This window comes from Pteropus medius, unplaced genomic scaffold (assembly GCF_902729225.1).
Source record: "Pteropus medius unplaced genomic scaffold, Ma_sr-lr_union100, whole genome shotgun sequence".
NCBI lineage: Eukaryota > Metazoa > Chordata > Mammalia > Chiroptera > Pteropodidae > Pteropus > Pteropus medius.
This window is the reverse complement of record NW_024353517.1, coordinates 9,414,798-9,441,417: the sequence shown is the minus strand read 5'-3', so window position 1 is coordinate 9,441,417 and position 26,620 is coordinate 9,414,798. Positions and strand designations below refer to the sequence as shown.

At 35.1% G+C, this 26,620-nt stretch overlaps 1 protein-coding gene across 1 annotated transcript in view; it reads left to right on the top strand.

The window, feature by feature from the left end:
* The window catches only part of ATP13A4 (ATPase 13A4), a 112,259-nt gene that overhangs the window by 37,989 nt on the left and 47,650 nt on the right, over positions 1–26,620 (top strand). The window contains exons 3-12 of the mRNA XM_039850710.1: positions 6,548–6,694; positions 10,619–10,689; positions 10,783–10,863; positions 12,066–12,135; positions 13,225–13,359; positions 16,238–16,307; positions 23,401–23,535; positions 24,229–24,399; positions 25,263–25,420; positions 26,020–26,208. Coding sequence (XP_039706644.1) covers positions 6,548–6,694; positions 10,619–10,689; positions 10,783–10,863; positions 12,066–12,135; positions 13,225–13,359; positions 16,238–16,307; positions 23,401–23,535; positions 24,229–24,399; positions 25,263–25,420; positions 26,020–26,208 — 1,227 coding nt within the window. The remainder of the gene's footprint in view (positions 1–6,547; positions 6,695–10,618; positions 10,690–10,782; positions 10,864–12,065; positions 12,136–13,224; positions 13,360–16,237; positions 16,308–23,400; positions 23,536–24,228; positions 24,400–25,262; positions 25,421–26,019; positions 26,209–26,620) is intronic.

Sequence of the window (26,620 nt, the reverse complement as noted above, 5' to 3'; positions counted from 1 at the left end):
AAGTAAATATAGAAATATGTTCTGTATTTACTTATTAAAACCTACTCATTCCTCAGGCACATACAACCTTCTCTATTAAGTTTTTGTTGATATATTTTCTGCCTCAATTCTGGAGGGAATTAATGACCATTCCTTCATTCTTTTTAGCTCTGTATTTTCATCTCTGACTGCTATCATGCCTTTAGCAGTCTACCTTGTATTAAAATGTTATTCATTTAATATTTTATAAAATAGCATCTCATTGATTATTTAATTCTCATAATAACCTTAGAAAATGGGTGTTATCTCCATTTTACAGGTGAGTGGACAAGTAACTTTACAACCTAGTAAATGTCACCCATGTCCCTCCCTCCCTCCCATTTTCCTTCTTTCCCTTCCTTCCTCTTTCATAAATTTGATGAGCATAGGTTGTGTGCTAACCACAGTGGTAGCTCATGGGCAGGGGGCAGAGAGTATAACCATTAATAAAATCAGGGTTCTTGACATCATGGAGTTCATTAGACCATTACACAGATAAATGTAAAAGTCCAATTGTTGTAAATGCTACTTAGGAAAGGTTCGTGGTTATGGGAGGATTATAGAATAGAGATTTGACCGAGTCAAGAAAACCAAGATAGGCTTTCCTGAGCTTCACTGGATAATAAAAAAGAGTTAAAAGATGATGGTGGCTGGTGGGGAGGAGCACATGGAAACCACCTAGGTAAAGGGAATAGGTGGGCAAAGAACTTAAATCTGTCTTTTGACTCCGTAAATCCAGAGTTCCCCCTCCCACTCCCCAAGAAGGGCACATTTCTTTTTGTAGCTTTTTCTTCTGTTAGATCATAAACCTTTTGAAGACAGCAATTGTGGCTTATTTTTCATTTCCCATAGCATCTAGCACATGGCTGCAGTTGGCGCTCAATATTTATTTAATTCAATTAAGTACATTGAATGAAATCTGCAATAAATGGTCTCAAGGTTTGTACCAGTATTTTATTACAAAGCCACTAAAGTGAAGCGTCATGATTGAGAAAGTAAGAGAAGATTGTGTTATGTTTCTTTTAAGTACAGTTTCCCTCTTCTGGATCCTGGCCCTCCACCCCACATTCCAACCTGGTTTTTCCTTAGATATCCAGCTAAGAATCTCTGAGATCTTTTGGTCTGACCTCTCAGAAATGATTCTATGTTAAGGCAAATAGTTTGAGGCCATTATTCTTTATAACACAGGGCTATTCGTATTGTGATTTACAGTTTTCAAAGTATTTGCATGTATGTTACCTCATTTGGTCTTTACTGGTAGAGATTATTTTTCACCCATTTTATGGATGTGGGCATAGAGAAACTGAAAGAAATGTTCAGGGTCCCTAGCTATGAGGAGAGAAAGCAAAACTACCAAGAGTTGAACTAAAGTCTAAAGTGAAGATCTTCTTGCTCCCTGTCCAGTGACCAGACTCTGCAGAGACATATTTTGAAGTGGTTTAAGAATAAAGAATCTGGAGCCTGACTGCTCGAGTTTGATTCCCAGTGTTGTGTTTGACCTACCTTGGACAATGTATTAGCTTGGGCTGTGGCAGGGTTGGTTTCTAGTGGAACCTTCCTTTGTGGCTTGCAAACTGCCAGCTGCCTTCTCTCTGTATTCTCTCATGACAGAGAGAGAGAAAGTGTGGGGAATGGGAAGAGGGGAGAAGGAGTGAGAGAGAGAGAGAGGGAAGGAGAGAGAGACTATCTCTACCTCTTCTTATTAGGGCACTAGCCCTATTGGATTAGGCAATACTCTTATGACCTCACTTAACCTCAATTGCCTCCTTAAAAGCCCTATCTCCAAATGCAGGAACATCGGGGAAATAGGCTTCAATATATGAATTTGGGGAAATTCAGTCTATGATAGACAAATTACTTACCCCACATCTGCCTAAATGAGGTGGTATATGTGTAAGTGCCGAGGCGAAACTATGCCTGGCACGCAGGCGTTCCGTGGGCATTGGTTACTACACACATTTTAAAACCAATTTTATCTTTTTATTCATTCCTTCTTAACTACACATCGCGTCTCCGGATATTTCAGACAATGAGCCAGCCAATTCACTACTCCCTCTCTCTTCAGAAAACAGCTATAAAAACAAACAAAAATACAAGTCTCCTCAGAAACATACACTGAGTTGTTCAGGATTTTCTTTCTTTTTTCTTTTTTTGCCTACAAACATAGACATACCTTTTCTTTGTCACATAACTTCCAGATCACCTTGTTTTCGCCCCCCCCTTTTTTTTCGTCAACATGTCCCAGTAGTACTGAGAAAACAATTAGTGTGAGATTTTTTCTGATGCTTAGAACTTTATATAATTTATAACTAAATCCTGTGTTCTAGCCAACGTCAACTCTTTGCAGCTAAGCAGCTTTGGGAATATGAAGTCAAGGTGTCTGGAGTATCAATGGGTCTGGCCAACAGAGGGAAAGAGAAAGAAAAAAGTGATAATTAAATACAGAAAGAAGAGTACTTTGCCAGAGTTAGGAGTCTGAACAGGTAGTGCAGTGTTTTTAAAAGAGCCGGAGAAATGTAAGTTACTACGTTATTGGTAATTCTCTAAGTACTTCAACTCAGAGTCCAACTTTTTAGCATTGCAATGTATCCATCTCCAAGTGAAAAGTACTGATTTTCTAATGTCTCTTAAGAACTTTGCCATGGGTTACTTTTTTCTTTTTAAGGCAAACTCAAAAGTACATGGTGATGGAGTGAACTTCTACACAAGAGGATGTCACAGCACGGCCTTAACTTAAAGTGACCATTACACTGCTTTTAAGTTCTGAGAGATGAGGTGCTTATAGCAAAAGGTTGGAAGAAGATGAGTAAGGTCATTCACTTCACTCAAATATAAAAGTCTGTCATTTTCAGGTTCAGGAAGTGCAAGGCCGCAGGAAATAAAAAATGCCCAGGTTTTCTTCTCTATCTTTCTGTTCAGGTCAAACATGGGTCCTCTGTGTGCATTCAATTCTTTGAAATGCACTCTTGAATTATTTTAAATCCTACTCTTAAGAGTTCAAGGACTGATCTGGTTAATTCTCTTGGGAAAGAGGAGGTAAATCTGCTAAATGAGACATGAGGTGTTCAAAGTCTAGCTTTACCAGGCACACAGTTTGGATTATTTGTACTACAAAGCAATTATTTAAAATGGTAGCTCCTCTGGTACGTGTAAGTATTTTACAGATCATTAACTGCTTGAGAGAGCTGGGAAATAGACTGAAGTGGAAATAGCCATTTCCAGGTAAAGATGTTTCTTTTCCAAAAAGGAAAAACAAATAAAAAGACTCGCAGAGATTCTAAAGTTTCCTCAAAGGGAAAGTAAGTTCCTGTTTACAGAAAGATCTCAGGAACACTATACTGTGATAAATGAGGGACAAGGCTATACCCAACTAGTGTTTGTTGCACTCAGCTATAGGCCAGACCTGGGACCAGGGGCATCATGCATTATTGTGTTTAATCCTTCAAACATCAATGAAATGTGGCATTATCATCTCCACTTGTCATATAAAGAAAATTAGGTTTAGAGAGTTACAATGATTTTTCAAGACTCTTTGGAGCTGAGATTTGAACTCAGGAAGGCGTCGTGCTCTTTCCATACTGGACCAAACTGAAAACTGAGAGAAGTTAATTTTGTTACTTGGAGTGACCACTTCACATTGACATACTTTAAACACTTTTTCTTAATTTCTTTGCCCTTTTTCTCCCCTTAAAGAGTTGGGTGAATTCCTTTAAAAATATAGATGATTTTATAGAGTTTTTAATAGGATAGTAAGCAAGAAAAAAGTCTTCATCACTACCTTACTCTAAGAAAAATGGTTGCCTCATGTATTATCTTTATTTAGTCTATAGAATTCTACTTTGAATTATGCAGAATTATGAGTTATAGGGCCCAAGGCTCAAGGGGATGACAGAAAATAAGCTTAAAGGCAAATATATCCAAGCATCGTCATTTTAATATGCTATAGGCTATAATTAAATGGAGGCATACTGATGAATTTCAGTCTTTAATACTCACCTAGACTAAGACATACAGTTGGTGCATTGGATTAATATTGGCTTGTGAGAGCTTGGGAGTTCCAATGCTTAGCTTTGCTTTTCCCTTTTTAGGCATTACAATCTAGACATGTATTTTCTGTCACTCAGGAAGAGTAGTGACAGCTTGATTTAGAGAATCAGATTTTCTGTGGCCAAGAGAGCAGAGATTCTAAGAATTGGGTATTATTTGTTACAAAGTATGGAATTCAAGGTGATTTTTATACATGAGCCACAAACTTCATGGAGAACTTGTCAAAACAAGTTGAAGGAGTCAAGATTGGAAGTAGGAAGACCTGACTTCAGATCTCAGTTGTCCCTTGCTACCCATACCAGACTGGCTTGAACAGGTCTTGGTCTTGCTGATGGAGAGTTTTTTCACCTGAAAAATGGAGATAATAATACTAACTTTGGAGAACTGTGACTAAAATGAGATAACTGACACAAAATTTTTTTATAAAATGCTAAATAATGATGAATATTAGTAGTTATTATTTTATTTCACTTAAGAGGACCAAGAGTAGCGGTTTTCCTACCTGCCTTCACTTGGTGGCCAGTAGTTCTCAAAATCTTTCTCATAACAAAGCCCCCTTTGATGTGCTCAAAGGCAAAGCCCTATAATGATGAATTATGTCAAGGTGTGTTCAAGGTCTTTGGTTCCACAACACCTAGAACATGTCCACCAGTTAAATGAGTCAGTCATTGGAAATTTAGCCATCTTCAGTCATTCTTAGGCTTGGAAGGTAATTCCATACAAATTTGATTTGATTTGATTTAGTAATTGTTTTTTTTTTTTTTTTTTTTACAATGGGGTAATAGCCAATTTTACTCATTTAAAAATTAATTTATTAACTTTCAGATTTCTACTGAGGTTTTTTTCTCTCTTCCTCTCCTCTCTCTCTTCCTTTCCCCTCTCCTTCCCTTCTCTTCTCTATCTTTTCCTCCTTTCTCTTCCTTCCCTTCCTTTCTCTTCCCCTCCACGTTTCCTTTGCTTTGCTTTCTCCCCTCCTCCCATCTCCTTCTCTCTCTCTCTCTCATGCGTGTGAATGTGCATGCGTGCGCACGCGCACACACACACACACACACACACACACAATCAGCACTAGACCTGGCTGGAGTACAGACATACATCAGACACATGTCCACCCACAGTCCAAGAAGAGTGATAAAATGAAAGGTAATACAATGGGTAGAATGTGATTAGAATCTCCATATCCTGATGGTTTAGAGGAAAGGTCCCCCAGAGAAATTAGGGGTCCCAAGATATAAACTTTAAGATAGACCCTGAAGGATGCTCAGGATCTAGCCATATGAAAACCTAAAGAGAGGAATGGAGGATGTGAATCCCAGGTTAAGGAAGCAGCAGGAGCAAAGTTATGGAGATGGGCTTCTCTTGAGAATCAGTGTAAGAGATTTAGCTACAACAACTAAATATCTTCTCTCTGACTTTTGCAGAGTCAGCTCAGTCTTTATAGCAAAAGTGGGTGTGGTAAAGACAATTCCCAGCTCTGACTTATATCCCCCAGGCATCAAATTGTTTCCTAGGTTTGACTTCACCTGCTATTCTTCCTAGCTCCTGAGGTTTACCAAGCATTCAAGTGGGTTTTATGTGTAGTCATATTTACCCATTTAACCACTGTTAATTATCACTGTTATTGTATAGATCTCTAAGGAACCCTTGTGGCATCTATTACTCAATCCAGTACTGCTCTCTTAGTTTGATCCTGTGATGAAGTCATCAGTGAACTGCAAAGAGAAGCAGCTTCAGTTAGGGTCAGGAAAGAAGGTACTTTCTTTAATTCTACCTGCGCTAACAGCTTGACAGTTACCTTTGGGCATGTTCAGTCCATACATTCAATCTTTTTTCCATCAATTCATTAGACTCTCACTGAGCAGATTGCAGTTGTCCACATGGATGGGATATAAAGGTCACTACCTTCAAAATAGTCTAAAAGAACCAAGATAATATTAGTCAGAAAGGAGTTAGGAGCATAGGAGAGGGACAGTAAGAATCTTTTGAAGTTAATATAATGGCAGTTCCCCCCGCCCCACACCCAGTGAGAGGTATTCTGGAAGAAGTGGAATTGAAGTCAAGCTATTAATCCTGGAAATGGGATGGTTTAGTTAACCAGGTTTCCTCACCCTCAGAGACCTACATAAATCTTTGAAAAACTTTTTTTTTTTTTCCTGTGGAATTCTGCTTCTGGCTGTAGCCACATGTTTGAGGAATACTCAAATAGGGAAAACTAGCTCTTACCTGCGAATCTGCCTCTCGACTCGAGCTTTGCTGCTTGTGTCAGTGCCTCATATTCACATCCAGATTGCTCAATAAGTGATAATGAGACTTTCCCTTCAAGGCTCTGTATCTACCAGCTTTCAAAGTTATATAATTCTGTATAGAATATTTGTTAACTCCATAAACTTATCGAATTATGTTAAAATGATGTTTTTCAGGTTGAATTTTAGCCTAATGACTTCACTTAATTTCACTGGGGTTGTGGTGTCTATTTCCTCAGGATGAATTCCAAACTTACTCTTGGAAAAAAGTAATGTGGATCTACCTGTCAGCAGTAAACAGCGCATTTGGTCTCACTCCTGACCACCCTCTCATTACAGATGAGGAGTATATCATAAATAGAGCCATCAGAAAGCCAGACCTAAAGGTAAGTACATTTATGGCTACTGCTGATGCTAGATAAATTTATTTTTCTCTAAAAAACTATAAAGTTAAATTCAGATTCTCCACTGTGTCATCCTTCAATTGACAGTGTGGAACATTATAAATGACTATGTGCAACCTCGATGACAACCTTAAATCAATTATTAAACTCTGCTGAGCCTCAGTTTTTTCATGTGTAAAATGATGAGCATGCCTACCTGTAATATTAATTGATGAAATTTAATAAATTCAGGAAAACAAGATCAATATGGTACCAAATATGTAGTAAATGGTCATAGATATTAGCTCTTAGTAGCATCAGGCCCTGCATCATAATCTATATAACAGGGTTTATCTTACAGTAAAGGTAATCACTCAGGAATATCCCAGGGAGTTTGCTATGCCTGCAAGATGACTTTATTTTGAATCTGTCATTCAAATGTATTTGAGTTACTCCCTCTTCTCCATAGTAAATGGGTACTACTTAGATTATGATTAGTTAACATTCACATAAGAACATATTTATAGGACAGACTGTTTTCTCTTAAATTTATATATGTGTAGTCAGTTGTTTAAATTAGTTTTAGGAGCTCAAGGTCAATTTAAAACAATAATAATAGTCAATTGCAGAACAGTTTTTGTATTGTCAGTTGTTATTACTCAATCATCTTAACTGTCAAAACAAACAAAACCAAAAGAGGTCAAGCACCTGCAACTAACAGATTGCTTAATCTGTTAGGTGGCCATTCAACAGCCTCATTGACATGGCCTCAGAGTATTACTAATTTCCAGTATCTTTAATTGCATCATACAAATAAGTGGACAGAGAAATGAAGAAATGTTCAAGTAAACAAAGAAAACGTGAGAAAAGGGCAGAAGTCTCGAAGTGCAACATTCTCGCATCCAAGCTTGATATCTTCATTTACTAGCATATGGTATGGGGAGTTTGGCTAGTTATAGCCTGTCTGGGCCTTGAATTTCTTATTTATAAAATTAGAGCAATAACTCCATCTTTGCCTGTTTCTCAGGGCTGTTTGAACCTAAAATGAGAAAATGGATATTAGGGTGATTTGTGAACTGTAACAAACTATATTCATAAAGGACTGAAACCTTCATTAAAATTGGAGATCTCACAGCCATGACAACAAATAACAATAATAACAATACCAAAATGATAACCATTCAGAGCCATTTAGGGGGAGTGTAGAGACAGCAGCAAACAACCTTGTCAAGTTAGCAAGCACAGACTAAGAGGAGACTCTAAGTACCATCTTGTAGGATTACATGCAATACTGAAACCCAGTGGCTAACCTGTTAAACATGTTCCAATTAGAAATGAAGAGCAGGAAGCCTGGGGAGGGGGAAGCTTCCTGGTTCTGAGCGGAAAGATGAAATTCACTCTACAGCGGATCTCTGGTTTCCTAATTATTGTTTCTTGGTCTGAAGTTCTGGGAAATGGGCAAATAAACTTCATCTCTTGCAAATATTATGTTGAATATCCTCTTACCAGTTTCTAGAGCCTCTGAAGGGGCTAAGGTAAGCAGAGAAACTCTGTGAGGAATTTGTCAGGAGTTAATGAGATTTTCAATTTTCTGACCTAAGGTAAAACTTATCAGTAACCTCTTTATTCCTTATTATCGCTGCCTTCATCTGCTGGTGTTTTGTTTCTATTATATTCTATAATTTTGTCAATCTCAGCTTGTGGTTTCACAGCCTCTTGATCTAGGTTCTCTAACTTGGCACTGGCTTCATATTTTATCCTCATTTGTCCTGTAAATTTTTTCCAACATGAATTTTGAACTTATAGACTTAATAATGTAAGAAACCCTCCCTTTATACAACTTGATTCGTGGAAGTTATAGGATTTTTAGGCCTTCTTCTCAGTCTAGGTTGACTATTAGTTCCTCGGAGACACTGGACTTTGGAACCAGATGAGTTTGAGTTTGAATTCCAGCCCTGCTTTTTAATAGATATAATCTTGGGCAAGTTATTTAGTCAAAGAGAACGTGAGGGGTGAAGTGAAGATGAAAATAATAGCTGTCCTACCACAGGGTGATGAAAAAGACTAATGATAAGGTGTGAAAAGCTCCCACATACTCAAAAAACAATAGTTGTAATTATAGTTCAGCTCTATTTGCAGAATTGCTGGGAATACTGGAAAGGAAAGAAAGATATGAGCAAAAAACTTGAGTTTCCAAGGTGGGCTGTGACAATTAACACACCCCAGGCTGATTACTTTCAAACACTCTTCCTCACTCTTAATCGCAGCTTGTGAAGGAAGAAGAATCATTCCCACTGGCAATTAACTCCAATTTAATACTGAAAATCAATTGGAACATAGAATTTATTTTTATAAAATTTATTATGCAACCAATCTCATTGAAATAAATTCATTCTGTAAAAGAAAAATACAGGATTTAACACTCTTACTTGGTGACTATGAATGTGTGCATGGGAGTGCACTGTGTACACACACACACACATACATATATTTATTAAACAGGATTAAGATTCATTTAAGGTAACCCAGATCTTGAAGCTGAGGAATTTAGGCTCTATTTCTAGCTGACCTGTGGTCATACAAAACAATTTTTCATTTAATAAAAAATGTATTGAGCGCTTATTATGTATCAGCTATATGTTCTTCCCAGTTTTAGCATTTTATCTAATGGTTATACCAACTATAATATTTATAGGTAGAGAACATATTCAGAGAAGTTGCAGTGGAAGTTAGAAATAATCTGGCCAGTTGCCTCAACTTATTCATTGAGAAACTGATTTGCAAAGAGATTTAATTTCTAAAGGACACAATCATCACAGTAGCTGTAAAATGAAGTGTTGACTGCTGTTTCTCAACTTTGGCTGCACGTTAGAATTACTTGAGAAAATTTAAAAATATTTATACTCAGGCTGCACCTCAGACAAATGAAATCAGAACCTCTTAGAGGTGGATATTTTTTTAAAGCTCCCCAGTTGTTTCCAATAGGCAAAATGATGTTATAACCATAGCAATATGACAGTCTCACTGTTTTTCTTTGTGCTTAATTAGATCACTAGTTACTGAAGATTCAGATTCTTATATAAAGTTGCTTTAAAAGATCAAAAACAAAGCCATAAATGTCATAAGTATTAACATTTCCTTTCTATTCCATGGCCACTACCCTCAAACTCTCACTTCCTAGAGCACATTTTCTTGCAAAAACCTCTTAGCTCTCTCCTAGTACCTACTACCAGCCTAATCTTTTCTGGTGTCTCTTTTATAGGTTACTCTAAGTTTATTGCCTACAAGATAAAGTCCTAAGTACCTCATCTTAGCATCTAAATCAGTATAGTCTGATCCTTAGTTATCTTTCTAGCCTCATTCACCATTCCTCAAACAGGCCCACTCACTCGCCCCTTGCCGCAACTAACTAGTGCATCATTTCTCTGAAATGCCCTCTTCCCTTTTCATCTGAGCAAAATTATTGCAGTCCTTCAAGGCTGCAGCTCAGATCTTCTCCACGAAGCCTTCTGTCATCAACCCTCTCCATATATCTATAGCATTTCAATACTATACTTTTTATTTTATTATATTTTTATTTCTTTGACATGTACATATTTGCTGTATGCTACGGTTTTCTTTTTTCTTTTTTGTAATGCATTTTTTCCATTGGTAAGTTATAAAGCAGTAGAATGCAGAGACCGAGTTTTATTCATATACTTACTCATATAGTAAGCCCACGATACAGGCTACTGAATGATGACTTCTAATAAAGAATGCCATTTATGTAGTAGAAAAGAATAAGATAAGTAAAGAAAAGATAAAATTTTAAATAAGTATAGTAGGGCTTTATCTTTACTTCTTCCACAAATGCTTCTTTAGCCACTGAATTGCTATATATTTGCCGATCCTCAAACTAGAGACTTCCTTAGTACTTTTCTTTTGTAGGTGAGATGTATAAAAGTGCAGAAAATAAGATATGTCTGGAACAACTTAGAAGGACAGTTCCAGAAAATTGGGTAAGTTGTTTCAGCAATTGCATCCAAAGAAAAAAATATATCATCTCCAAAATATTATGGCTAAATATGTCTTTCTCATTATTATTATTTTAGATCTTTGGAAGACCAGCTCAGTTCTGCCAAGATACACCTAAAATTTGGATCAGGTCTGACAAGAGAAGAACAAGAAATTAGGTACCATGCATATTGTTATCTATATCACCTCAAAAGAACACTTACAAGTTAGCCAAATAGAGAGCCCAGTTAATAGTTATCTTAACTGATCAATATCAGAAAACATTGTAATACTTAGTATTATTAAATAAAATGTCTTCACATATATTTTTATCTCACTTCTTCAGAGCAACCTTCTGGGAGAAGTAGAACAGACACCCTCTTCATCCCAATATAACATCCTAAGAAATCTGAGGCTCAGAAAGGTTTAATGGCCTGGACAAGGTCACACAGATGGGAAATGATAGAGAAAGAACTAAGTCTCACATTCCTTACTCTAAGTTCAGTGCTCTTTCTACTCTATACAAGGCTCCTCAAAGTTGTTGTAATAATAAGGTTGAGCCAGTTTTGATTGTAATCAGGAAGTATATATTATACTAATATAACAGAGTTAAATGATAATTATGGAGCAGCAGAAGAATATCATGCAAGACCTGTAGTTCCACAATGCCAAATCAGTTACTGATTAAAGTTTGAGAAGCACTTCTCTAATACATTTGGCCAAGCTATTGTATTTGAATGTCTAGAAGGCACAGAGAGAGTGGTTAGTGTTCTCAATAGCAAAATAACTCATAAAAGGTCATTGCTGTACATTATCAAACAACAACAGCAACAACAACAACAACAACAACAAACACACCTCTTGGTTTTCAATTAAAGGGCTTTATAACTCTGTGTATAGAGCTATTTTTAAAAACCCAACACCTTTCACTCACATTGAAACACATTTTGCAGCTTTCAAGAACAGAACAGGAGTAGGAAGGTGAGTACAGTATTCATTATCAGTAGCATTATTCTCTCCTGTTGACTTCTCTTTCCCACTTCTATGGAGCCAGAGTAGGGGAGAATCAGAATTGAGAGAGTGTCAATCCTGAAACACTCGAATGAGACAATTGCTAATAATAAATACCCAAGTTACCAGGAGGGGGATATTTAGATCTCAGAAAGTGTTCAGTAGATGTAATATGATTATGTTTATTGCTTTTGCACCCTGATAATCCTCCCCAGTTATTTTGAGGACGGAGGTGTTACGTGGCAAGAGAGGTTTATGCCGATCTCATAAGTAAGACAGTGAACATGAAATAGAGCCTTTTTTGAATGGGTAAGAAATGAGTTTCATTTTTGTTTTCAGTAATTGAGTGATCTGTGATCTCTCCCTGTAGGAGGTTAATATGTGGACCTAATACTATTGATGTTGAAATCACGCCAATTTGGAAACTGCTCATCAAGGAGGTAATCAGTACTTTCTTTTGGTGCTGGATAGAAAATAGAGAAGCTTGGTTCTAGTCAAATGGTCAAGAATGCTACTTGTTAATAAGTAATTGTAATTTGAGATAGTTTTAAAAGAATGCCAAGCATATTGTCTTCATATATCTTCACTCTTCTTTCTTGAAGTCAGTCTTTTGTACACATTGCCTGACAGTATGGGATAAGATGCTCACGTGCCCGTGTATCGTCTAATGACTGGATAAGCTCAAATTCTCTTTCTTTTTTAATCTTTTGCCTCTTAGTCTGCCTCAACTTCATGAAACTAAAATAATAATAAAAATTTGAATCTACATTCTTTTCTTACAGGAAACATATACATTTCTCAGCATCCAAAATTCTAGGAAGAAAATCGTGTGTTCAGACTTATTAGTTAGTTCTATTGATCTCTCCCACAGTGTTCTACATGTTCAGTTATAGCTTATCACTTTCAGCTTGGCTCTTATAAGTAAATGTAGCCTTCAACTCATCTACTAGTCTAAAAAGCACTTTAATGGCTTCAAATATGGCAGATGTGTCATAGAGAACAATAGACCAGAAAGCATTTAACTTTGAAAACCTGAACTAATACGTCAGGCTGCCAAAAGTCCATAAATTAGAAATGTTAGTCATGTAAATATCTACTCTTTACATACTGTTGTGATGGTCAACATGAGGATACATGAGATGTTACTTTTTAAATTATAAGGTGTAGCAGTGATTTAAATTAGGTGCTCTGAGGCTAGGTTGCTTGGGTTCAAGTTCTGGTCTGTAAGTCACAGCTGTGTGATCCTAGGGAAGTTTCTCAAGATCTAAGGTTCAGTTTCTTTATCTTTAAAATGGAGATAAGTAATGACATGTGGTTAATAAAGTAACTTTTGGAATAAAATGAGCAAATTCAGGTGAAGTTGCTTAGTGCAGTGTCTGGCACAAGGCAATTGCTGAATAAATGTAACAACAGTATTGTGTGGGATGATTTGTGTCATAGAGATGATTATGAAAACAAATAAGTCAATGAATAGCTAAGTGTAAAGCCTAAATATCACCCTTGCTTCCTGTTTTTATGTCTACCAACAGGTTTTAAATCCATTTTACATATTTCAACTCTTCAGTGTCTGTTTGTGGTTTAGTGAAGATTACAAGGAATATGCTTTTGCCATCATACTCATGTCCGTCATTTCCATAGCTTTGACAGTATATGATCTCAGAGAGGTAAGTTTTCCCACCAATCCAATGGTCTCAGAAAGAGAGCAGTAGGAACTTTATTGAAATTTTGTTAGGAGAATCAGGAAATAGCCATTGTCTACTCCATAATAAATGAGACCAAGTTTGTAAATACTTAGCACAATAGTTGATGCTCAACTGTAAGTCTTTTTCCTTCTCACATCCCAGGTCTTAACTTTTAAAGTTACTTTTTCCCTCTCTTTATCTTACTCACACTGATTAGCCAGAAAAAAATGCACATATTTATGAATCGTGATTAAGTGAAAAAAATATATCCAGAGAATACTGTTGGATTTTGAAGATGGTGGAAGGGAAGTGGAAGGCGAAGGAGTCTCTGTATAATATTAACTCCTTTGTCCTTTATGTTTGATTGATACTTATTTGTAAAATCCAACTCTTGGCTTTCTGTAGCCTACATAGGGTTCTAGGTGCTCTTGGGGAAAAACCACATAGAACGGATTGTTTGATTTCACGAGAAACCATGAATGCCAGCCTCATCTGAGGAAGCTTTCTATATGTCTCTGGCCAATGTGCTTTCCTAGTCTTTGAAATTAAGGTTTACAAACACATCTCTCTTTAAGTTTCTGAGATGGCCAACTGCCCATGTTCCACTTTTCCTCTAATTAAGCAGATAATCTCACTGCTTGTTTCACAAAGATAAAAGCCATGAGACAGAAATTTGTTCAACTGATTTCTGACTTGTTCAGAAATTTGTTCAAAATTTCTGACTGCCAAATGACCCATGTCTTCATCTCCCTGCTGCCCTGACATCTCATTACAGAGAAGGAAGTGTCCTTGGCCTGTCTTGGGAGCATACTCTCTTGCCTTCTTAGAGTGTTTATTCAGTTAATGGATGACCCCTTCTTGCTCCCTCTCCACAAGAAGCTTCTCATCAGCACTTAAATATGCTTGAGCTTCTCTCAGCTTAAAAAAACCAAATGAATGAAACAATCCCTTCTCTTGACCATGCTCCTACCTTTAGCTGCTACTTTACCTTTCTTCTCCCTTTTACAGTAAAACTTCAGTTCTTTATGCACATTGTCATCATTTACTCATCTCCCTCTCACTTCTCACCTATACTGATCTGGATTCTTCTCATGACTCCATTTTAACAGCTCTTTTTAAGGTCACCACTATGCTCTTAAGGCCCATAGATAGTTTGAAATTATTTTTTAAATTAACTAGTTATTTTTCTTAATAAAAGGAGCAATATATGGATAAAAGAAAAGAATTTCAAACAGAATAAAACTGTGTAAATGAAAAGTAAATAATCCTCCTACTTTAGTGCTCCCAGTGTCCAGGTTGTCTTTCAAGAAGCATCTACTGGTACTAGATGTTCTATGTACTTTCAGAAATATTAAACTCATACATGTTAATTTATTTTACACAAATGGAAGTACACTATGTACACTGTTGGCATTTGCACTTTCACCTAATATGTCTTGAATTTCTTTCCATAGCTGCATAAGTATTTTTTTCTCTAGGTGTACCATAATTTTTAAGCCAGGCTTATATTGATAATATTAAGTTGTTTCTGGTCTTTTCTACTATTAAAACCATCTATCTTTTCACACATCCACATAGATGTGTGTTTATAAATATATATAAATTACAAGTATATCCAAATGTCTCATATATTTCATGTATTCGAATAATTAATACTATGAGGAAACAGCAAGAACCACCAAACTTCTTAAAAAGTTATAGATTAAGAACTTTCATATAGGATATCCCAAAACTCAAATAATGCTTAGTTTTTGAAGCTATTTAGGTATAAACACATATAGTATTTAAAAAGTTTAGTATTTAGTATTTAAAAAGTCCTTTTATTTTAGTATTTTAAAAGTCCTTAAAAATTTCTTGAAACATGCTACAAAAATTGGATAGATGTAGTGGCATTGTGTTTTGAGAGAATTTTTCTTCTAGTTTGCTATTGTTTTCAATTTTTTTAAAACAATGAAACTTTATTACTTTTATAGTGAAGAAAATGCCTATTAGAGAAAGTATATAGCAATATCTTTGGCAATCTTTATTTGATAGCTGTAAATCATTTATCTGCAATCAAAATAAATTTAGCAGGTGTGATGTGCTGTATGTACCCTAGGTGGGGTACTTTCTTTCTATGACTTATATTTTTCCTTTCCCCTATTACTTATTCACTTAATTGATTTTTTATTTTTTATTTTTAATTACAGTTGACTTTCAATATTTTTTATATAAGTTTCAGGTGTACAACTTGGTGTTTAGACATTTATGTAATTTGTTATAAAGTACTGCCTTCCCATTAGTCTGGAAGCCATCTGACACTATATATAGTTATTGCAATATTTCTGACTATATTCCTTATGCTGTATTTTTTCGTAACAAAAACAATTTGTACTTTTTAATCTCTTCACCTTTTTATCCATCCCCCTAACCCTCTTCCCATCTGGCAACCATCAGTTTGTTCTCTGTATCTATGAGTCTGTTTTGGTTTTGTTTATCCATTTATTTTGTTATTTAGATTGCACATATAAGTAAGATTATATGGTATTTGCTTTTCTCTGTATAAATACATATTTTGAATGATCAAAGTCCTTGATGTAATTTAAGAATTAAACACAAATTTATGGTTATCAAAAACTCTTGAGTGGAAGAGCATGCTGGGAAATTCGTTTCTCCTGAAAAACATATACACCTTATTGCTGGGTGAACAGCACAAGTTAGATGCTTTTATAATTGAGCAAGAAGCTGTTCAGTCTTGTCTTTAGCAAGTACATTCAGTTAGCAATAAGACGTCATTAAAGAAGGCTAGCAATTTACTGAGTAATACCTGGTACCTAACCTCAATTAGATAAGACTTTTTCTATGTTCCCTTCTTTTTCAGCAATCTGTAAAACTCCACCATCTAGTTGAGTCACATAATAACATTACAGTTTCTGTATGTGAGAGAAAAGGTAAGTCTCATTATTTTAGATTTATATATTGTCCATATGGAATCAGAAAAGGATTTAAAATTATATTTCTAATTGTTCCTAATTGTACTCTCATCTTTATTTGCATCTTTTCCTTTATTTGCATCTTTTACATTTACTTAGAGATGAGAAATTTGAGATCTCACCTTAAAAAAAAAAACTTTATTGAGGTAAAATTGTCATAGAATAAACAAAACGTATTTAAAGTATGCATTTTGATAGTTTTGACATACGTACACACCTGTGAAATTATTACTGAGATAATGATAATGACAATTATCCCCAATAGTTGCCTTGTGCCTGTTTATAATCTTCCCTCTTAAGTTCTTTCTACTCATCCCCATCCTCAGGTAACAAGTGTGCATGTTTAGAATTTTATATAAATGGTATTGTACAGTGTGTGTTTTTTTGTCTTTTATAATACAGTAAAGTTTATAAACTTTTGAAATCTATACACTTTGTTAAATATATCAGTGGTTCATTTCTTTTTATTCCTGAGAAGAATCCCATTGTATGGATTTGTCCATCCATTCACCTGTTGATGAAAACTTGGGTTATTTCCAGTTTTCGACTGTTACAAATAACGCCACTGTGGGATTTCAGTCTTTGTATGGACATGCACTTTAATTTCTTATGGGAAAATATCTAACTGTGGGACGGCTGGATTATGTGATAGAAAAATGTTTAACTCTTAAAGAAATGGCCAACTGTTTCCACTTTACATTCATACCAGCAGATGAAAGCTCCAGTGACTCCACATTTTTGTCAACATTCAACATGTCAATCTTTTAAATTTTAGCCATTTTAACAGATGTATGGTTATAACTCATCGTTGTTTTAATTTGCACTTTTCTAATGACTAATGGCATTAAACATATTTTCAAGCACTTATTTGTTATTTCTATATCTTCTTTGGTGAAATCACTGTTCAAATCTCTTCCTTATCAGATTGTTTTCTCATTAAATTTTTAGATTTCTTACTATATCCTGGATACAAGTCCTTTATCAGATATAATTTGCAAATATTTTCTCTCAGTCTATAACATCTTTTCATTCTCTTCACAGTGTCTTTCAAAGGGCAGATGTTTTACCTTTGTTAAAGGCCAGTTTATCAATTTTTTCTTTGTGGATCATGCTTTTTGTGTCATATCTAAGACATCTTTGTCTAATCCAAGGCTATCAAGATTTCCTACATTGTCTTCTAGAAGTTTCATAGTTTTAGGTGTGTGCGTTTTTTTGTTTTTTGTTTTTTGTTTTCTGAAACAGATCTTCCAAATGTTTTAATTCCATTTGTTGAAAAAAACCATTCTTTTTCCATTGAATTGCCTTTGCAGCTTTGTCAAAGATCAGTTATCTATACATGGGTGGATCTATTTCTGGTCTCTCCATTCTATTCTACTGATCTATTTGCCTGCGTTTATACCAATGCCACACAATATAGTTTTATAATTAGTCTTGAAATAAAATAATGTTAGGCCTCCAGCTTTGTTCTTCTTTTTCAGTATTGTTTTGGCAATTTGGGGCCCTTTGCATTTCCTTATGACTTTTAGAATCAATTTGTCAATTTCTACCAAAAATCATGCTGAGATTTTGATTGGAATTATGTTGAATCTATAAATCATTTTGTGGAAAATTGACATATTAACAAATTTGGGTCTTGTGACCCATATATATAGTATATTTCTCCATGTATTTAGGTCTTCATTGATTTCCTTCAGTAATGTTTTACAGGTTTCAATGTATGAGTCTTTTACATTCTTTCTCCAATTTACTACTAAATATTTCATATTTTTAATGCTATTGTAAATGATATTTTTGAATATAAGTGTCCAATTGTTCATTTGCTAGTAGTTCCCTCACATTCATGTGCTGATTATTAGTCTGCTCAGTACTAAAGAGAGGCCTCTGCCGGTCTTTGTGGCTTTACTTCTGGGCAGTTGTCTTCTCTCCAGTACTCTGTTCTGTGAACTCAAGCCATCTTAATCTCCACAGACTCTCATCTCTGTACTGAATTCAGGGAGTCCTCTGGACTTTATTTGGGTCCCCCCGTCCTCCATAGTGGCCTGAAAAAACTCTAAAGGCAGTAAGCTGAGCAACTGTAAGACATCTTCGTTTGTTCCCCATTTCTTTTGTCACTTATGTTCAGTGTCTAAAACCCATTGTTTCCTATATTTTGTATGGCTTTTGGTTGTTTCAGATGGAAAGATAAATCTGGTCCTTTTTGTTACATCTTAGCTGGAAGTGAATCTTCAGTTTTTATAAATGTTCTAGTCATCTTTTTGTCTTAACTTTTTACTATGAAACATTTCAAACATATACAACAATGGAGAGAATACAATAATTAAACCCAATGTAACTATCACCCAGATTTAATGATATCACCTCATCGAATCTTTTTTTCACTTCTTATACTTCCTCCCTTACTTTGGATTATTTTTGAAGTATTCCAGATGCCATAGCATTATATTAAAAAACATTTCAGTATATATTTAAAAAATAAAGATTCCTTTTTAATTCCTTTATCTCATCTATAAAAAACTTCTCATAATTTAAAAAAATCAACTATACAGGCAGCATTAAAAATTTATCAACTAAATCACAAGTGTGTATGTGAGTGTGTATATACATATATTTACATATATACTTATGATATATATGGTATATAATATACAAATTTTCAAATCAGGATCCAAATAAACTCCAAATACTGCAATTGGTTGATGTTTCAAGTTTATTTCATTATACCATTCAAGTTTATTTTAATTGACACATCCTCTCCTCTGTATCTTATTTCTTTCCTTGCAAATTTTTTGTTAAAGAAAGTAAATGGTTCGTCCTGTGGTTTCCATAGTTCAGATGATAATAATTGTATACTCAAAGAGTTGTCTTACGTAATTTCTATTCCTTTTAGTTCTCCCAAATTGGTAGTTAGATCTGAGGCTTAAATTTTGGCAAGAATACTTGTTAGTTGGTATTGTGTATTTCTAATGAGAGGTACATAATATCTGATTGTCTTTTTTTTTGTACGTGATATTAGCAGACATAAACGCTCATGATCTAAATTTATTATTTCATTAAGAATTTAAAATTTCGATTTCTACCATGCCATCTTCAGATATGAAGTGGAATATTTCTGTAAATAGAAATACCACTTCTCAACTATTTCATTATCTTTAGGTTCATTTTGTTTAAGAAAAGGATAAAAAATCAGATTATTTCCTTTTATGTGCCAGCTTTCAAAATAATGGATTGATCCTCTAGCATTTTCCCAAAGATTTTTTAAATGTCATTATGGATGTATAATGTTAAACATTGTTGGTACATTTCTATTCATTGCAATTTTTATTCTTATTCTTGCTCATGTTGTCCCATCTTCGGCCTTTCAGAGCCTCTTCAGGTTGGCTTCTGGGCTCTTTTGACATGACCCCAATAGTTTTTGAATGTTTTAATGCTTTCTGGTATGGCAAGGTATTCCAAACTCATCTTGGACAATTCCTTCTCCAAACTGAGAAAAATACCTTTTTTTCCAAAGAGCTCTTTGATATAGTACTGAGAGCCATCAATCACAAAATGGAGTGCTCATGTCCGTGGTGTTACTACTTGATTCTAGGCCTTTTCAGAAGACATGCCTGGGAAAAAACATTTTTAAAATAAAATACTTGATGAAATTATACTGACATTTCCAATTCAAGCTTAAAACTATGAGCTTTTTACTTTGTTGATTGTACTTCTATCTCTCTTTTATCCATACCAAAAGTTCCAGTTCTCAATGACAGCAATAAATTACTCATTTGCTTTATCCTGTTATACGTGATAATCTCAGAATAATGAACCAACACACCCAGCAACAATATGATTCCTAAAAACAATTTAAGATTTCTTTTAGAGTTCTTTTCCTGTTTATGATGTACCATTAGGAATGTATAGTCAAATTATACTTAAGGAAAAAAACATGTTTTAAGATCACCCAAAGTAGTTCTGTGTATGGTTACTAACAACAGGATCTTATTCATTTTGCTTTAGACTTTAATGTTAGTTTTTAAATGTATTTTTGTATTGATTTGTGTAAATATTATATAAAATATCTACCTGGTTTGAAAAGTAAATTTGTAAGACAGAGATGTTCAGGCAATTCTAATTTCTCTCCCTCTTCTATCTTGTGTAATCATTCTCTCTATAGTTATTTTTGTTTGTTTATGATTTATTCTTACATATAAAAAATAAAAAATATATAATATTCATAGCTATGTTGTATATTTGCATAATAGGATATATATTAATGTTCTCTTTTTAAGACAACAGGGGTATAACGTACACACTTAACTAATATTTTCTGGTGTGTATGCTTTATATACTCTACATATAGGGGTCCTTTCATAGCAGGATATGTAGATATTCTTTATTTATTATTTCAGCACTATAGTACCATCTTGCATGGAAGAACCATTATTTAGTTAATCAGTTTTCTATTGAAGGATTTAAAAAATATTTTTAAAAATAGTGCTATAATTAAAAAAAATCTTGTTCACATGTCTTTTCACATTTTTACTAGTCTATCTTTGGTATAGATTTTGAGAAGTAAAATTGCTGAGTTAAAGAATAAATGCATTTGCACTTTTGAAAGGTAGATATTTCTAAATTTCTTTCCTTTGACACTGTACCTGTTTGCATTTGCACCAGAAATGTGTGAAAGTATCTGTTTCCTCATGGCCTTGCCAACAGGATATGCTGGCAAACATTTTTTTTTTTTTTCTATTCAGATAAGTGAGCAAGTTATCTCATGTATATTTGTCTTTTCTTCCTTTTTTTATAGAAAATAATTTAAAACTTACGTAGTTGTTACACAAATAGGTCAAATAACTTTTTTTCCTGGGCCATTGAGAATAAGTTGCTGATATGTGGCTCCACAATCCTCATATATTTTAGTAGACATCTCTTAAAGACAAGGGTATTCTCCTATATAGATGACAATGCAAACATTAATATCAAGAGGTAGATATTGATATATTAATACCAACTAATGCTCAGACCCATTCATATTTTACCAATTGTCTTAAACATGTTTTTTACAGGCAAGTATCCAGGATCATATCATTCTGTTATTTGCCATGTCTCTTTGATCTTCTTTGATCTTTCGCTGGCTTGCATGACCTCACCTCTTTTGACTCTGGTTATTTTATAGAGTGTTTCGCAATTTAAATTTGTGTAATGTTCCCTCATAGTTAAATTCAGGTTAGGCATTTCTGGCTAAAATATCACACAGATGTGTCTGTGTTCTCACTACCTCCTCTCAGGTGGTACATAATTTAAATTTGTCCTATTACTGGTGATGTTAACTTGAATTACTTAATTAAATGGTGCCTGCCAAGTTTCTCCATTGTAAATTTACTTTTTCTCTGTAATTAGTAGTTATTTTGTTAAGAGATACTTTGAGACTATATAAATAAATCATCCTCATGAAAATTTCACCCACTGGTTTTAGTATCCATTGATGTTTCTTGGTTAGATTAATTCTTGTTTTGATAGTTGCCAAATGGTGATTTTCTAATTTTATCTTTCCTTCTACATTAATGAATTGCTATTTTACTATAAAGAAAAGCTATCTTTTCTCCTCATTTATTTATTCATTTACTTATATCATTATGGACTCATGAATTCTTATTTTATTTGATGGATTATAGTTCATTATTATCATTATTTACTATGATGTTCAAATCGTTATAGATTTATGCAGCAAGAGACTTTTAAGTTGCCTTTGATATCATCTTGATTTTTTCCCATCATTCTTTGGGCACTTTCTTAATGGCATAGCTGAATATATTAGCTTACATTGTACTTTTCTTGGCCCAGCCATTTAACCACTATTTCTTTAGGAACTCTGATTCTTTTCTGAGGGGAAATGAAATGTAGAAATCAAAATTTGGACACTGGATATGCACATTTTTGTTGGGGTTACACTGTTCCCAGGCTTTCTCAGAAAAGAGAATTAGAGAATATATGTATAAAAAAAACAGACAAGCAAACATATAAACACATGCACACACATATATATATATATACACATTCTTTTATACATATATATTCTTTTATACATATATATTTACATCTATATTATTTGTCTATCTGTTTATTGAAAACCATCAGTTTACACTGTTGTCTCTAATTCTAATCCAATACTATGGAGTTCATTCCAGTTTTATTTTTATCTATACTTGTAACTTCCTTTCTTCAGTAAGAAACCTAACTCTCACTAGCCTCATTATACCTACTTATTGTATCAGTCCTGCCTGGATGTAACCCATCATCCAGCACTGCTCACGCCCCCCTCATACCCTCACCCCACTCCCATGAAGGCACCTTTCACCTTTTTACCCCACTCGGACTCCAACATTCTAAACCAGGCCACTGCCACCATGGGTTCCCTTCTCTCCTTCCTCGAGCGGTGATACCCTGCACCCAGCCCGGTTCTATACCTGTCCATCCTTCTTAGGCTCTGATATCCACAGCAGGCTACAACCCTCATTCCTGCCTCACCCAGGCCCCTGCATAGATGACTATCTTGCTTAACTCCTTATAGCTTTCAGACTGAATAAGGAAGATAAGAATTAAAAGAAAGCAAGAAGGAAAGAAGGAAGAAATTTTTATTTTTCTTATTATGAATAAGAATGAACATCTTTTTAGGTGTTTAACATGCCACTTGCAATTTGTGTACGCATGTGTGCGTGTGGATGTGTGAACTATCTATTAACATCTAGCAATCTTTTATAAGGTCATTTGCTACACACCTCTTTTTTTATTAACTCTCTATATTAGGAATATTAATCTCTTGTCTATAATGTAAGTTTTAAACATGTTTTCTAATCTTATCATTAGTTTTTTCTTTGCTTATTTATATTTTATCACACAGTTTTCTTTTTTTGTAATTGAATTTATTACTCTTTTTCCTTATTGTTTTTGGATTTTGAATCAATGTTGTGCCCTGTTTGCTTCTTCATTGATTTTTAATTTAGGTCGCTATTGGACTGTGTTTTTATGGGGAAAAAACTGACTCAACCTTGTTTTCTAACACTTTCAGCTGGAGTCCAAGAACTGGAATCACGCTTCCTGGTCCCTGGAGATTTATTAATTTTAACAGGGAACAAAGTGCAAATGCCATGTGATGCCATTCTGATTGATGGCAGCTGTGTGGTAGATGAAGGCATGCTGACAGGTGTGGTTCTATCTCACAGTTTTGTGGCTTTTTACTATCCTATTTCTCAGATTGAGCACTTCCATTCTACTCCCACTGCCAGCTGCCGTAGTTCAGACTTCGTCTTCTCCAACGAGGACTCTTGTGATCAGTTTCCAGTGTGATGTCGAGCCTCTGACTTCACCAGAGTACACTCGCTTATACATAAATATGATATACTCTCCTGAATAAAACAGTTAAACATTCGCCCATCCCCCTTGTGCCACTCGTGCCCGTAGAAAAATATTTAAACACTTTAAAACATGTGCGCTTAGGGCCCCACATGCTTTGGCTCCAGCATAGCTCCTATGGTCTTTTATTTCCAACACACCACATTCTAGACAGCACAACTTGCTATTCCCCACATGGTTATTTTCAGCCTATTTTAGCATACATGTTTGACTTTATAGCACTCACAGTATTGGTAATATAGTGTTATACTTATTTGTTTACATATCTGTGTCCATCTCTGGACTATGAACCTCTTCAAAACAAGAACTATGTTTCTCGTTTTTGTGGCTTCTTACTATCCTTTTTGTATCCCCAACACCTAGGGTTGTCCCTGCCGCATGGCAGGCTAACAGCGAATGTCTACCATATGATGAGTGAGCGTACCCATGATTTAAATGAATAAAGTCATCCAACCTCAAAAAATGAGATATTTGTTTTCTGTAGGAGAAAGTATTCCAGTCACTAAAACTCCATTACCCAAGATGAATGGCTCTGTGCCCTGGAAAACACAGAGTGAAGCAGATTACAAACGGCACGTCCTCTTCTGCGGAACGGAGGTTATCCAGACCAAGGGAGCTTGCTCCGGGACTGCGAGAGCCGTGGTACTGCAGACTGGTTAGTTAGCATCTCTTTCTTCCTTTTGTTATTTTAATGAAATGCTTTTGTTCATTTTGTCTAGTGTCTTAAATTTAGATAATTTAAGATAAGGAGCAGTCTTTAGATAACAAATTAAATTTATTAACTCTATATACTTTAAATATGGATTGGACTATGACATATACTTTTTAAAAATAATAATATTGATGATAGTAATTACTATTTATGTGCTCTGTCACTTATAAACTATTTGCACATTTCTTACCAGCAGAATAAAAGATGCCTAGTGTCTCTCCCTTGTACATTAATAGACTAGGGCCCACACAATTCTAGTGAACTTTAGCAAATCATACAGCCAGTAACTGAAAGAGCTGGATCTAAAATTCAGGTCTTTTAACCCCCAAACCCAAGTTCTTTCTAGGCAAGAATAGAAACTGAAAACTCCACACTGAAAAGTATTAGAAACTGAGCCCGTAAGCATTTACTGGGCCATTTAGTTTAAATTCAAATGACTTCTGTATGTGTGAGTGTATGTGTCTGTGTGTGTCTGTATGTGCATACACACTCATGACATTTCCTTAAAATGAAGCTGTATTTGGAAAAGCTGTGCTCTGCCTCCAGTACAGTGCTTTTCTATCTCTGGGATGCACTGGAATTGAAAGTAGAGGGAAGGAAGGCCAAAGAGTAATGGGCTCTGAAATAGCTAAGATATTTCCATTCTAATGCTTAGATATTTTCCCAATGATCTTTTAATTGTATTTGGCTTTAAACACCATTTAAATATCTCTAAAGAAAACAAAGGTAATGTTGAGGTTTAGAAGAGCACCAGTGGTGTAGGACTTATCATCTTGAAAGGGTGGGGTGTGTGTTTGCTGCTTCAGGAATCAACACTGCAAAGGGGGACCTTGTGAGATCCATTCTCTATCCCAAGCCGATGAATTTTAAGCTCTACAGGGATGCCATTAGGTTCCTCCTGTGCCTCATAGGGACAGCCACCATTGGGATGATCTATACTTTGTGTGTCTACGTGCTCAGTGGGGTAAGCTGCTTTTGTTCCTTTATTACATGCACACATACACTCATCTATATATATTTTATACTCTATGTGTTGACCTTAATCTCGGGCGTGGTTTACAAAACTGGAAAACAAAGCCAAACCCTGAAACTTGCCTGTATATGCCCAGCTCTCCAATATAAGCAACTGATCACCAAGTTCCATAATAACAATTAGATCTAGAGAGATAAAAGTTTATTTATTGAGATATCAACATGCCTCTACTCTTACACACTTTTACCTACACTCTTTTTCTTATTTTCAGTCTGAGATATATTTGTAGGTATGCAATAAGGAATTTTAATTAAAATTCTGATACCAAATGCTGGTGAAGGTACATGGCAAACTGGCACACTGTTCTCTGCTGATAATGTATGAATTGTTACAATCCTTTTCATTGCACTTTGGCAAAATGTATTGCGAGCTATAAACATGTTCATACCCTTTGACTCATATTTGATCTGCTCATATCATTTCTAAGAATTTGACCTAAAGAACTAAACAAAAAGAAGGAAAAAGTCATATGCACGAAGCTGTTCACGACTTATTTATCTGTAATAGTGAGAAAGAGACGTATCTTCCAGGAGTCTCCTGAGGAGGTGGTAAGAAAGGCCCTGGATGTCATCACAATTGCAGTTCCCCCTGCTCTACCTGCCGCCCTAACCACAGGCATTATCTATGCCCAGAGGAGGCTGAAGAAGAGAGGCATCTTTTGCATCAGCCCCCAGAGGATCAATGTATGTGGACAATTAAACCTTGTCTGCTTTGACAAGGTATGTGTGTTTCATACTCATTCTCATGCCCATTTTTATCATCATTGTCATCATATACAGGTGCTTTATACTCTTGTAAGGTAGGAAACATAGAATATGGATACCTGACTTCATTTTATATCTAGTTGGCTGTGTGATATATGAGATATGTCTCTTGAGCTCTCAGATTCCAGGGTTAAGAGAAGAGAGAGTAGAGAAGGGTAAATCTTTTAGGGTCCTGTCAGCTCCAACAGTCCATAAAACACAATTAATTAAAATATCAAAACCTTTATACAAAGAACAAAATTTAAACCTTTTATTATAGTTACTGCATACCCCTAACGTTAAGAATATTGCCTGACATAGTCAGGACTCAATAAGTCTTTATTGAATGAATGAATGAATGAATGAATATAAAAGGGAAGAGATTTAG